Genomic DNA, 15,100 nt, shown 5'->3' with positions numbered 1-15,100 from the left:
TTCTTTGAGAGAGAGAGGGTGAGTGAGTGAGCTAATGAGATAGAGAGAAGGAGCAGGGGGGCGGGAGCAGACTCCCAGCTGGACAGGAAGCCAGATGTGGGGCTCCATCCTGGGACTCCAGGATCATGACCTGAGCTGAAGGAGGTTTGTCTTCACATTTCAGCATTCTCTTTCTTTCTTTCTTTGACAGAGATCACAAGTAAGCAGAGAGGGAGGCAGAGAGAGAGAGAGAGAAGGAAGGAAGGAGGCAGGCTCCATGCTGAGAAGAGAGCCCGATGTGGGGCTCGATCCCAGGACCCTGGGACCATGACCTGAGCCGAAAGCAGAGGCTTTAACCCACTGAGCCACCCAGGCGCCCCTCAGCATCCCCTTTCTATTCTACTTAAACATGAGGTTGTTTTAGGCTGGCCCCGGCTAGACTTTCTGCTAAATTCTCATGTCCTGTCAATGAGCATTTAATTGCCATCTAAACCTCTGTACATGAGATCTGAACCAGCCACTATTCTTTTTCTCCCAGGTCTTCTGCAGAACACAGTTATTTCAATGAAACATTATTGTCTTTGTTACTGAGGCTGGAAACTTGGAGTGATTTTTGAGTATCCCATATCTCGAAACTCCGCATCCAAATAGTCACTTGGATACATATTTGGTTTCCTTCTCTAGATTATAAACCCCTTGAAAGTTGAAACAAAATGTTTTAATCCCATGGCACTTAAAAGCATCTCACATGCAGCAGACAATCAGGAAATAGTGGTGGAATGAACTCAATTATAACAGAAGTTCTAGTTGTCATTATGCGTAGGAGGTGATTTAACAAAGGTGTTTAAAACCACCCAAACAAATAACTGAAGGAAGTCTTGCATGAAGTTTAGTTTCTATTTGTTTTTTCCTGACCTCTAAGGAGGTCTATTGTTCTAGTCATAACATCCAAGGCCTGCCTGGGCCTGTTGCAAAAAATATTGCTAGGGAGGGTTCAAAGCCTCATCAGCTAATGTGTTACACCAACTCAAAATGCACTGTAACAGTATGTCATCCGGGAAAGTGAATGAATGAAAGAATTATTCAACACCGGACACCACACTAGTATCGTAGATGCAAACACTAACCATTCAAAAAGGAAAAATTTGAGGATATGCTAATGTGTATGTTGTCTTTAGCTCCCAAATTTTATTTCAGCAATATATGATTAATTGTCCTCATTTCCAATTATTTTTTACTTCTAACATAAATAAGAACAACAACAAAACAACCTTTGCAAAAGTTATCCCAGCAAAAGCTAGAAAAGAGGAGGATAAATGATGAAATCTGTGATAACGATCTTTGCTAAGCTCAAAGCATTACGAAGCAATCAAGAGTGTAAGATAAACGTGAAATCCCCTCAATGGCTAGGAGCTCTCTCTCTTCATACTCTTCCATCTCTGCTGCTTATTAAAATCACTCGAAGAAGCTTTTAAAAGTCCCAATCCTCTGAATGCTCTCCATCCCCCTTCAGTCAGAATGTCTGGTGGTAGACTCATGTCTGGCATCAGTATTTTAAAAAAATATTCAGGGGTGTCTGGGGGCTCAGTTGTTAAGTGTCTGCCTTTGGCTCAGGTCATGATCCTAGGGTCCTGGGATCGAGCCCCGCATCGGGCTCCCTACTCCATGGGAAGCCTGCTTCTTTCTCTCCTTCTGCTTGTGTTCCCTCTTTTGCTGTGTCTCTGTCAAATAAATAAATAAAATCTTAAAAAAAAATATTCAGGTGACCCCAAAGTACAGCAGTTTGGAAACCCTTGTAATGGAGTAAAGGAAGAAGAAATGTATGGTGGGAAGTTGAAATCAGTAAGATACTGTGAAAGTGGAAGGCCATTAAGGTCCTAGTCACAACTTAATTTCATTTTTACATGTTTTGGGCATCTAGAGACTCAATACTTAATACACTGGACTGAGCTAGCCTCATTAAGTCATGCCATTACTTGACACCCAGGTAGGTGCTCAGCCACCATTTCCATAGTCCCTAGATGACCATTTCTCATACCTCCTGACCAAAGATATGACAGTAGCCAGCACAATCCTATCTGTATTTCCAATAACAGTATCTCTATTTCATCTCCATCCATCAACTGGTGAAAGTTTCAAGTTATACCAGCCCAGGTTGCCAAGAGCCATGCCTACCCTTATTCTACTACCACTAGGAATGAAGCTTTTATTTCAGCCAGCCCGTGAGTAAGCCACTTCCAAAATTCCATTTTAGAGACTCTTTCCTTAAAATATCCCTGGTCTAGGGGGCACCTGGGTGGCTCAGTGGGTTAAAGCCTCTGCCTTTGGCTCATGATCCCAGGGTCCTAGGATCGAGCCCCGCATCGAGCCCCCTGTTCAACAGGAGCCTGCTTCCCTTCCTCTCTCTCTGCCTGCCAATCTGCCTACTTGCGATCTGTCAAAAAAATAAAAAAAAAAAATAAAACATCCCTGGTTCAAACGGTCTTGGACTATGTTCCTCAGAAACGAATTCTGAGATCGGGAACTGCATGCAGAAAGTTCACTAGGGAATCCTCTTGAGAGACATACCTATGAGGGAGTAAGAGAGACAGGACTAGGCGGAGGGACAGGTGGACCAATGACACCTTTGCAATTGAAGATTCAGTCTATTTCATGGGGAGCTCCGGGGATGGGATGGCTCTTCAGAACTGTAAGGGGGCCAGGTTTTTGTATCCCCACATTGGCCAAAGGCTGCACGGTAGGCCGCCCCTCGCAGGTGATGGGAGGATATCTTTACTGTGAGGTTGTTCCCGAGAGTGAGCCCCAATGAGAAATGCACCTTTGAGCCATTAGCATCTGGTGGTCCCTGCAGCTGGGGGATGATGGTGTTGACCCTGAGGAGGGGAACTGGCTGAAGGACCTCAGTACCTATTATACTGTTCAGAATGACTTCTCTTTGGCCAACGGGAGCTCTTCATGGAGGCTCACATCTTTTGACATGACCCACTTGTTTTGCATAGCTTTCTTGCTTTCTGGTAAAATACATTCCAGGCTCTTCTAATGTATTACCTGAACTAGAACTGGAATGAGCCATTTCTCCAAGGAATTTTTTAAAGTGAGAAATGGTATTTAGAGACCACAAAATGAGTGTTTCGATTGCCTATTGATTCTATGAACTCAAGTTCATACTGATACTACCATTTCAGATTTAACATTATAGGGTTTTTACCCAATTTCCTTGATTTTACACTTTTATCCTTATTTCCTTACATTGAAAATCTTAGTTCATAACAACATTAAAGTCAATATTTTTATTGCTCTATTCTAGTCCATTCTCTCTCTCTATATGTAAAATTTCAAAAGAGTAATACTGATAGGATGGTCTCTCTAGAATAGATTGGAATGTGTTCTAGAGTCATGTGGATTTTGTCAAAGCCCTTTGCTTGATCTTTTTCTTAAAGATTTTATTTATTTATTCCAGGGAGAGAGAGAGAAAGCACGAACGGGGAGAGGGGCCGAGGTTGAAGGAGTAGCGGTCTCCGTACTGAGCAGGGAGCTCGATGCAGAGCTCAATTCCAGGACCCCGGGATCATGACCTGAATCGAAAACAGGCACTTAACTGACTGAGCCACCAGGTGCCTCTGCTTGATCTTTGTTCTATTCAACTTGTTTATTACTGGAGCAGGATACATTCTTGCCAAATTTACAGGTAAGAGGTAGTCAAAACGATATGAGAATGTATTGAATGACAGAATTGGGTCACAAATAAATCTTGATTTCTTAGAGTGATGGTCTAAATTTAAAACAATGGAATAGGATAGGTAAAACTGCAGTATGCAATTGCTTTATACCCCCATTTGATCCACAAAGCATTAGAAAAGACTTACAATAAGATGATAAATATAAACTTTTTATTATAAGAAAGGTTAGCATTTTTTGAGGACTTACGATATGCCAGGCACTCTGCTAAATACGTCATACAATTTCATAATTCAATCTGGACAAGAGCCTCATAAGACAGCAGCAGTAGTAGTAGTAATATCTATCATTTACAGAGAATTTACAGAGTACTTGGTACTATTCTAGGCATTTTGTATTTAATTCCCATAACCCTCCAAAGCATTCCAGCTCTGGAAGTCTGATTCCAAGGCTATAGGTACACTTTTTACCCCCCCCTTTTACAGAAGAGATTTTGAAGATGAGAGAGACTGAGAAACTTCCTTAAATTCTGGTAAACGGAGGACTGGGATTCAATCCCATGACACTTGATTCTAAGCTGATTTTTTTTTTTTTTATCAGTTCTGCTGTATTCCCTTTTCTCTGGACAAGATGTGTTCATGCGTTATTGATTGTAATCTTGTTAACAACCCGGCAGGAGGGGGAGGGTGCGGCAGGAGAGGTGGTCACTTTCTTGTGCTTCCCATTTCGCAGATCAGAAATGGAAAGTTTAGGAGGTGAGCAGGTTGCTCCAGGCTACATAGAAAGTGAGTCGTAGAGTTGCAATTCACACCCGGGTCTAACTCCAAAGCCCATATATGTATGTATGTATGTGTATATATACATATACACATTTATATTATATATATATCTATATATATATAATTTTTTTTTTAAGATTTTAAGATTTATTTGACAGAGATGAGAGAGGGAACACCAGCAGGGTAAGTGGGAGAGGGAGAAGCAGGCTTCCCACTAAGCCAGAAGCCCGACTGGGGCTCCATCCCAGGACCTGGGACCATGCCCCCAAGCTAAAGGCAGACCCTTAACAACTGAGCCACCCAGGTGCCCCCTAAAGCCCATATTCTTAAACCTTAAGATGCGCAAGAAGAGAAAGAGATAGAAAACTAAAAGCAGGAGTAAAAAAGATGACTTGGAAGTTGAGTGCGGGGCAGTGGTTGGATGCACTGCCAGCAAGGTGGGTGCCACCCGAGGCTGTGTTCTAGAAATACAGTGTTTGCCGCGAGGGAGGAGACAGCCCCGCTCTGACCTGCCACGGCAGAGCACACCTGGGGCACTGGGTGTCGTTCTGGGCTGCGCACTGTAAGCAAACGTTACCGACATGCCTGAAACTCCTCCGCAGGCCAGCGCCGAGCACGGTGAAGCGGGAGGAACGCATCTACGGGAAGAACTGTTAAAAGCGGAGTTTCGGCCTCCAAAGAGAAGACTCAGGAGAGGCTGACGCGCTGGTATTTGAAGCATCTTCGGGCCGGGGGCCTCAGACGCAGCCAAGTCTACACTCCCAGAGGGAAGAACCAAGGCCTCCATTAGGAGGGATTGATGCCTCAGGGCAAGGAAACCCTGCTTGGGACTGGGAGATTTTCAGAAATGAAATGGGCTTCCTTTTAAAAGGATGAATTCTTTCTCACTGATGAAGAGCCTGACCACGGCTTATGGAGGGTTTAAAGACTTATATGCCAGGTGCAGTGGTTCTTAAATTTTAGTGGATATAAGAATCACCTGGAAGAGCTCGTGAACTACCAGTTCGCAGGCTTGGCCGTTAGAAGCCTCGATTCAGTTGATCTGGGATAAGGTCCACGAATCTTCATTTTTAACAAGCAGCCCAGTGGATCCTAATGAGGTGGTCAGTGACCCACACTTTGAGAACCAATGAGAATAGATAAACTCCAAGTTCCCTTCTACTTATTTTGCAAATAAACATTCTAGCAAAAAATATGTGTAGTCAACACAATGATTGTTCAAAGAAAGTTGCCATAAGTTTTATACATGATTCAAGACAAAATTCTTTAATATGTTGACAGTTAACGTTAGAGACAAAACTCCTGGAATATAGGCGATTAGGATATGGTAGGAGGAGAAGGCTTGATTGATTCTCAATCTACGTCATAAGAGACAAGACTTTAATGGCAAAATAGAAGAGACAAATTGAAGTGGATTTTTTTTTTTTAAGATTTTCAGATTTTAAAGGACTCACTCTACTTATACCAGGGAGCTATCCGATGGGGACCTAGACGAAGCTATTTAAGTACCCTAACAGGCTACACCTGTGTAAGGTTAAACACCTGACAGGCTCCGGGACCTTGACTTATATAAACTTCAGCCTAAATCTAACAGGACACGTGTAGGGGAGAGTGTCTTCCAACACTGGCTCATTTTCAGTTGGGGCTAAAGCACTTTTTCTGGCAAGTATAATGTATGTTTGATTAAGTTAAACTTTTACTTAAAGCATGTGACCTGAGAGTCACATTTTAGAACTACTGTATCCTGAAATGTTTTACTCTCTGTAAACATGTTTCTAAAAAGCAGTACTTGAGTATATCTTACTGTCCCTTACCAGGACTTTTTATTTTTTTAAAATTTAAGTTGCGTAATATTTCATTTTTTGCTTAAGTGGATTAAAGTTCTAAAAAGCCCATCTTTTTTTCCTTGAAAACACTAAAAACTGACTAGCTGAGGAACTTGTGTTCCTGGCTATTTTGTTAATTGTTAGTATTGGTGTGCTTATTTTGCTCATGAAGGACTAGCAAACGATTTCGATTTTAAATGTAAGGTCTATAAACTTCCATGCTGATGACCAGTGTGACCCGGTCTCTGTTTCGTTATCCTCGCTTCCTTTTGATGGTTGCAGATCTCCTCCATTCTCTTGAACCATGAGGGATGAAATTGCAACAGCCGTTTTCTTTGTCACAAGATTGGTGAAAAAACATGACAAGCTGAGTAAACAGCAAATAAGAGACTTCGCAGAAAAGCTGATGACGATCTTGTTTGAAACCTACAAAAGTCACTGGCACTCTGACTTCCCTTCCAAAGGGCAAGCCTTCAGGTGAGAGCCGCTGTGGACGATGGCAAAGGGAAGTCCGTCCGTCACAAGTGAGCCATCCCCGTTGGCGAGGATTCTGGTGGCAGAGTCTGAGCAACAGAAATGTTATGGGCTCAGACCGACTTGAACGTGGGCTTGAAGGAAAGAGATGCAGCGGCTGGCAGTTCATCGTCAAGCACTATGTAGTTTAAATACAGTTGAAGACTTACAGGGCAAACCCCCTTATGTGAGGTGGACCACACAGTCTCTAACTTGTGTTCACCAGGAAAGAGATGCAGAGAACGTTCATCCCATTAATTGAGTGACTGAGTGATGTAACTCACAGTCTGAGTGGTTGTGTCAAAAATCGATGGTTCTAATCACCCAGCTGGGGAGGGTGGGGATGGGGTGGGGGTGGGGTCACAGGTTGGGGGGGGGGCTGTGAGTATTGAAGCCGTTTGCCCATCACATGATTCTTCTACTAAGGCACCTGTCGCCACATCTTTGTTTTGCTTTCTCTGCTTTTAAAAGGTGTATCAGGATAAATAATACACAGAATAAAGATCCCATTCTAGAAAGAGCTTGTGCTGAAAGTAAAGTGGACTTTTCTCACCTGGGACTTCCAAAGGAGATGACCCTATGGGTGGATCCCTTTGAAGTGTGCTGTAGGTGAGTAATCTCCTGGGAGGGGGTGTGCCTGTCACCCCGGAAACCGTGGGTTGCATAGTCAGCTCTGTATACCTTTGTGAGAGATGGTACCTCACAGTCCTGCGGCAGTGGCCAAGGTCACGGGCTGGTTAAGGTTTCCGATGCAAACTTGATTCACACGAACTTCTGCTAGGAGTGGGTGGCCTAGAAGCACAAAGACTTGACCCAGTATTTGAAATCAGAGTGGAACCCCTGCACTTCATTGCCAACCGTAGATTATAACGACAAAGTATTCTAGGCAGTATCAAGGGGGCGAGAAGTTGCAGTGCCGTCCTTTAGCTGAAATGAAAGAAACTAGTTCTTGTCTTTTTCTGAAAAATTCACCAAGAGAGCCCTTGCAGAATAATAACCCCCATTAATTATAACCCTGTGTGGGGCGCCTGGGTGGTCCAGTTGGCTAAGTGACTGCCTTCGGCTCAGGTCATGATCCCAGGTCCTGGGATTAAGCCCCGCATCAGGCTCCCTGCTCAGTGGGGAGCCTGCTTCTCCCCCTCCCTCTGCTGCTCTTCCTACTTATGTCTCTCGCTCTTTCAAATAAATAAATAAAATCTTAAAAAAATTTTATAACCCTGTGGTAGCTGAAGGTCACAAGATCTCTTAATTTGCTTTGCTGTCAAACTATTTCCATTTTTTTTTTTTAAATAACTTTTTGCAGATTAGTGAGTGGTCTATACAAGAGAGTAGAGATTAAAAACAAAAAAAACCAAAAAAACAAAACCTTGTGAAATTGTGAATCCCTAATGAATACTTCATTTTCTTTTCCTGCTTAGGTATGGTGAGAAAAATCATCCATTTACAATTGCTTCTTTTAAAGGCAGGTGGGAGGAACGGGAGCTTTCCCAGCAGATCAGCTGCGCTGTTAATAGGGCCACTTTGGACTACAACTCTGGCCTTTCCTCAGATGAAGAGAGTTGTAACAAAAAACCGCAGATCATTCCTAAAGTGAGCAACCCAAAGAGCATTTACCAGGTAAAGTGAGTTTCAGTTCTTCTCTGTGCTTTGTCTTTTTTTCTGTTCTAATTCTGAAAAGAATTTGTTCTCTGTAAAAGTGGAAAACAGAAAAAACCGTAAAGATTAAAATCACAGCAGTAACATTCTGGAAAAATTTTTTCTTCTATATGTAGTTCCACTACTTGGCTGAGTGATCAGGAGCTACACGATCTCATGGAATACTGTTTTTCTATGTAGTATATGGACACAAGTTTCCTTTAATCCAAATTCCTTCACGATTAAATCTGAAATTTAGTGGGCTTTCTCGGCAACAGAAAATGACATACCATTTGTAGAAAACTTGAAATATTAAGAAATGGTCAAAGGTCTGTAATCCCACCACAAGAACAGTTTTTCTAAAAAAATACAAAATATGTGTTAACCACAACTCCTAGAAAGATCTGCATATTTGTGTGTGGGAGATATGTTTCATGAAACAATACTTATCCTTACTTGGCATAATGCCCTCCATATTTGCTATTCAATTAAATCGATTTCAACCACCTAAATGAATTTCCTGACCCAGAAATCGTGGCAACCCTCAATTTGAAAAACCGTGATCTAGACACACCCTCTATTGACATTGTATGTATATACTTGCTTGTATGTTTTCTGAAATTAACCCCTTATGCATGTTAAGACAATTTAAATACTTAACATTTTAATACTTATTTTTTCTCTTGGAATTTACTTAATCTACTATTGGCATATGTCTAGATGATTTCTTTGTTGTTGTGATAACTTGTAGAGATGACAGAATTTTAATTTATTTCTGGAGACTTGATTCTCAGACATGGAATTATTGGATGATAGGATGTGGGTCTTCCACTGTTCTGAATATGGTCAAAATACCCTCGAGGAGATTTTGTTTACTTGTGCTCTGAGCAGCTCCTTGTGAAAGGGTCTGTTTTATCATTTTCCCTAAAATTGGTTTTTCTCATTTAAAAAGACATAATTTGCTAAAGACACTATCACTTGTAGACTATTAAGTATTAACTTAAAAAAACCAATATTCATGTGCCCAAATGTTTTGGGTACTTACTGTCTTATGAATTTGTTCTTCACCCATTTACTATTTAAGGCCTTAATATATTATTATAGGATCTTCAAAGGTTAGAAATATTTCGACCCATTTTCATATTATTGGCAAGTATTTTTTCTGTAGTTTGCTTCCAAACTCTACAGTTTATTATCTATTTCTGCACGTATAAAAGTTAAAATCATGTAATGACCTACATACCCTTAATTTTGTTCTTCTGCTTGGAAAGACTTCCTTCCATCTAGGGATCAGATCTACGGCCAGCTATACAATTGGAGAATGTCTTTTCAGAGTGCACTCTGCAAAACATCTGTATTGGTCATTTGGGATGTTGAAAATGGATATTTCTAGACCTCAGCCTTAGAGGTTACGATTAGACAGTTTTGGGTTAAGTAGGTGAGGGGACAGGTGGGGTAGAAGAGATCCCAAGAATATACACAAACTTGAAGATCCGTTTTTAAGTATTTTAGTGGGATTAAAGACTTAATTTTGTTAAAAGGTATGACATGACTTTATTACCACCACTCATGCTAGACCATTTTCCAACGATCATCAGCTGCTCTGATTTCTATTCATTTGTACTCACTGTACTTTCTAAAGACTTAGCTTCTGAGTAGTGGGTTTGTGTTTAGTACTTGGGTCTAGCCTATTACTTCAGAGATGACCTTCTTTTTCACCTTTTTTTTTTTTTTTTTCCCCCAGGTTGAAAACTTGAAACAACCCTTTCAATCTTGGTTCCATGTCTCCCGCAAAAAGAATGTGGTGGATGGCCGCCTGGGCCTCCTGGGGAACACTTACCCTGCATTGCATAAAAATCCCAAGAGTCAGAGGCCTGCTGCTCTCCCCCGGGTGGACAGGTACCACTGGGTCAACATGAACCGATAACGTGGTGGCTGGGCACTCGGTGGGACAGAGCTCAGAGGAGCTGCTTTATTTTCTCTAAAACAAAAGGGTATCTGAGTTTGAGAGGCCCATGAAACAGAAAAAGTAATCCCATCAGGGACAGGGTGCTGTACCTGTAAATGATCTCACACAGATCATGATTATGTTCTTAGCTGTACTTTTAATTCTTCCTTAATTCTATGTGAAGTTTTATGTAACACTAATGAATGTATTCAGTAAGGTAATAGAATGAAGATATTGACTTGTGATAAGATTCAATGAATTATGAAAAGGAACAGTTGAAATAAACGTACTATGTTTTTAATCTTTCTAGTTCAGTGTTTTTGCAAGAAAGCTTTGAAAGCTCGTGTTTCTTCATTAGCCATTAAAGCAGGCAGATCTTCACTTAGAAGAGTGTGATCCGTATGATATGGTCTCCTGGCCACACTTGTTACCCATCATCGCTGCTCTATTTTACAAGGCCACTGGGAGTTTGTTTTAAAATTACTCTTTAAGATACAAAATTCCCTTGTTGATAGGTCTTTTAAAATTTTTGATCTATTTCTCTACCTCTTAATAGACTTAATTATGACTTGTTTTATAACTGTGACACCTGTTCATTATAAGGACTCAAGCTAATGGAGTTAAAATCAAAAACTTAATGAAAAAAATTTAGCTAGGCAAAAATGTATACCACCAAGAAAAAAAAAATCCCTACCATTCAGCCAGAAACTACCACTATTAAAGGGCATCTTGGCTCTTTCCACAATTTGGTGATTGTGGCCATTGCTGCTGTGAACGTTGGGGTAGAGGGGAGTGGGGTGGGGGGCTGGGTGAGCCTGGTGCTGGGTATTATGGACGGGATATATTGCATGGAGTGCTGGGTGTGGTACATAAACAATGAGTCTTGGGAACACTGAAAAAATAAAATAAAAAAATTAAATACCTTCATTCATTCATTACATGTAATTGCCCGAGATTTAGAGATATTTTGATCCTTATATTTAAATACAATCCACTAGAATGGAATATCTGATATCAAGGGCTGTTAAGGGTTTTGATTACTGCTGTGCACATGGTAGGCATTCAATAAATATTTGTGAAAGAAAAAAACTACTGTATGAACAATAAATGGTGACCATCTTTACAGACATCTTTACTTTTTATCTGTATACAGATGTAAGAACTGATATACAACTTAAGGAAAAACATACAATAGGAGCTATTTAAGAAGTAACTAAAATTAAAAAATTAAAGCATCTTAGCAAAACAAAGATACCTAAAGGTGAAATATTCATAAACTTTCTACCACAAAGTATTTGATTCCCTGAAAGACTTTCCTGGAGTTAGACACCAGAAAGCTGGAAACTTTTAGCTTTAAAACTTCGTTTTTCAATTTTGTACGGTAGTATTCATTGCTATGCAAGCTGCAGAAATAAGCGTTCTTAAGTTTTTTTCCCCAAGGATAGGTTAAGTGAGTATGAAAAATCTTAGGTCGTGGTTTCTTTCTCTTACAATTTCATAGACCTCACATGAAACTTAATGTTTTTGGTACAATGCTGTGGAGAAACTGGAAACCAGTTTGATTTCCCCAAACCCCTGCCACTCATACCAACATGAGCTTTTACTTTTTTAAAAAATATATATTTTAAAATATTTTATTTATTTATTTGACAGAGATCACAGGTAGGCAGAGAGGCAGGCAGAGAGAGACGGGGAAGCAGGCTCCCTGCTGAGCAGAGAGTCTGATGTGGGGCTCAATCCCAGGACCCTGAAATCATGACCTGAGCTGAAGGCAGAGGCTTTAACCCACTGAGCCACCCAGGCGCCCCAGGCTTTTACTTTCTTCGGTGACTTTCTTTGCTGGCCAGTCTGAAAACCTTTTCCTTCATACTCGAAGTCTATGTCCATATGTCAGTCATTCCATTACAATTTTCCCCAAAAGACTGTGTTCCTTTCTGATCTGCAGATTTGATTTTTCTAGAACAATCTTCTACACTACTTTAATACTTTTATCTGTACAACCATTTTAGGGATACCAACTCTCCTGATGCTTGATCATTTCCTTTTTCTGTCATTACTGTTCATCTGATTGTTTTCATATCTTTCATTTTTTTAAACCATCATTGTCTTAAGTCTTCTGCCAGTTTTTCAGTCCTGTTTACTCTTCATTTCTTACCTGTTTTTTAGTGCCATAATGGTGTTATATTGGATCAGTGGATTTCTGTAGGAGTTATTCCCATGTACAGAGTGACTAGAAAATGAAAACTGTATAAAATTGTTACTATATGTGAAAACAAAATACTTAGATGTCACAGAAGAATGGTTTTCTAAGAACCTTTGCACAGAGGATTTTATTAACAATTGTCTCATGAAGTGTGTAAGGTTGTTTTTAAAAACAACCAACCAAACAAAAAAACTTCTGGCCAACAGAGAGGATAAATCTGTGGCTGGTATACCACCACTCCTGAGACCTACGCCATGATGGACATTGCTAATGAATCACCCTATTCTTATTTGGTTGCACGGATGACCTCAAAATTCTGTGCACACAAGAGATAGCCATTAAAATGAGTTATTCCAAGTTTGTACTCAAAAAGAAATCAACCACCATGATCAAGGATTGGCCCAGAGGGAGCCATCCATGAGCTCTAGAGGCCTGTGTCATTCTTTAAAGCTTCCCACGCACTCAGACAAGGGTATAGGGGAAAATTTAATGAACTATATATTTTTTTGATGTGATTAGAAGTGATCAATCAATATTTTTTTGCTGTGATTAAAAGTGATCAATACAGTGAACAATAAAGTGATCAATAAATGAATACTGTGTCTACTAGAATATAATAACCAACTTAGATCTTCCTAATCTGCATTTTGAAATTTCCCATGAGGAGGATGTACCCCTTTTTTTCCTTTTTCAAAAAATCAAACTTTTTGAGAGACCTATCGATTCACATGCTTTCAAGAGGTAGAGAGGCCCTGTGTGCCCTTTACCTTGTTTTTACCAATGGTAACATTTTGCAAAATGACACTATATATAATATTACAAGCAGATACTGACATGACACAGTTGGGATACACAACATTTCCGTTGTTCCCTTTCATGGCCTCACCCACTTCCCACCACTTCCATCCCTTCCTCAATCCCCTGGCAACCACTGAACTATGACCCCCCATTTCTGTAATTTTGCCATCTCCAGAACATTATAAATGGAACCCTACTGAGGGCCACCTTTAGGGATTGGCTTTCTTCTCTAAAGCCTAGTTCTCCAGAGATTCGCCCTGATTATTGCATGAAGCAGTAGTTTGTTCCTTATCACTGCTGAGTAGTAGTACTCCGTGACAGGGACATACCACAGTTTGTTTAACCCTTTATGTGTTGAAGAATGACAGTGGGGTTGTTTCTAGTTGGATTATGAATAAAACTGCTACAAACATTCACATACGTAATGTGTGAGCATAAATTTGTATTTCTCTGGGATAAATACCTAAGAGAGTAATTGCTGGGTCATACGGTAGTTGCATGTTCTGTTTTTTAAGAAACTGCCAAACTGTTTTACAGAGTGGCTGTACCGTTTTATATTACCACAAGCAATGCACAAGTGATCTACTTTCCCCATGTGTGTGCCAGATTTAGGGGTTCTGGATTTATCGTTTGTTTTTTCTCTCAGACTAGAAAAATGTATTGCCCCTTCTCCTAGTTTTTATGGATTCTAATGAGAAATCTATTGTATTTATTTTTTAACTCTATAGCTGTCTTTTGGGGGGGGGTGCTTTCAAGTATTTTTTTCTTTGCTTTTAGTTTTTGGTAGTTTAATTATGATGTGTCTTGCTGTACATTTTTTTTTCTTTTAAATTTATTTATCTTGCTTGGGATTCATTCAGCTCCTTGCATCTGTCAGTTTGCTTCTTCACAAATTTGGGGAGTTTTCAGCCATTCCTTCTTTGACTACTTTTATAGCCTTCCCTCTTTGTCTTCTCCTGAGAGTTTGATGACTTGAATGCTGGATCATTTGTTAGAGTGTCATAGGCTCCTACGGCTCAACACTTCATTTCTTCCATCTTTTCCCACTCTGCTATTCAGATTTGGTAAATCCTATCATTCTGTCTAAAAATCCTCGGATTCTCCCCATCTCTGGCCCTTCTGTTTTATTGCTGAGCTCATCAAGTGAGCTTTTTATTTTGACTTTTATATTTTTTCAGTTTTAAAATTTTCATTTGATTATTTTGTCTTCTGTTTATTCTTCTTCTGTGACTTCATAAGTTTTTTTTTTGCTGAGATTTCCTATTTTTTCATTTATTTCAAGAATGTTCATAATTTTTGAAGCATTTTTGTGATGGCTTTTTTAAATTTTTCCTATAATTCTATTATCTTTGTCATCTTGGTGTTGGCATCTGTTTATTGTCTTTTTTCACTCAGTTTTTTTTATTCTGGTTCTTAAAATGAAAAATGATTTTTGCCTGAAATCTGTACATTTTGTGGATCCTATTTAAATTTTGTTTTAGCTGATTTCCTTTGACACCATTCCAGTGGTGGTGGGGGGGAGAAAATGGGAAGGGGTACTGCTTTGTTTCTGCCTGGTGGGACCTAAAAGTCCACATTCCCCACGTGCTCCCCACCGCTACCTAAGGAAGGGGTTGCTCGCACCTGCTGGGCGGGTATGGGAGTTCAAGCCCTCATTGGTTTGCTGGAACACGTTGCTGAGGGTGGCCTCCTTACCGATGGGCTATAGAAGTCCTGACTCTCCACTTGGCCTTCGCTGATA

General features: G+C 40.2%; 1 protein-coding gene across 1 annotated transcript; it reads left to right on the top strand.

Moving 5' to 3' along the window:
- Positions 1-6,452: 6,452 nt before the first annotated feature.
- Positions 6,453-10,659, top strand: BTG4 (BTG anti-proliferation factor 4). The gene is made up of 4 exons (XM_082684418.1): positions 6,453-6,739; positions 7,247-7,384; positions 8,194-8,392; positions 10,155-10,659. Exons 1-4 carry the CDS (start codon positions 6,567-6,569, stop codon positions 10,335-10,337), a joined length of 693 nt encoding a protein of 230 aa, XP_082540544.1. The 5' UTR covers positions 6,453-6,566; the 3' UTR covers positions 10,338-10,659.
- Positions 10,660-15,100: the final 4,441 nt, after the last annotated feature.

The sequence above is a fragment of the Mustela nivalis genome (genome assembly GCF_964662115.1).
Source record: "Mustela nivalis genome assembly, chromosome: 9".
In the NCBI taxonomy this organism is placed as follows: domain Eukaryota; kingdom Metazoa; phylum Chordata; class Mammalia; order Carnivora; family Mustelidae; genus Mustela; species Mustela nivalis.
This window is presented reverse-complemented; position numbering and strand designations above follow the sequence as displayed.

What these genes read in the sequence shown, in the direction of transcription:
- BTG4 (XM_082684418.1), top strand. Translation starts at nt 6,567, where the DNA reads ATGAGGGATGAAATTGCAACAGCCGTTTTCTTTGTCACAAGATTGGTG. An exon ending in CCCTTTGAAGTGTGCTGTAG is followed by an intron (nt 7,385 to 8,193) that starts GTGAGTAATCTC and finishes TTTCCTGCTTAG; the next exon opens with GTATGGTGAGAAAAATCATC. An exon ending in ACCCAAAGAGCATTTACCAG is followed by an intron (nt 8,393 to 10,154) that starts GTAAAGTGAGTT and finishes TTTTTCCCCCAG; the next exon opens with GTTGAAAACTTGAAACAACC.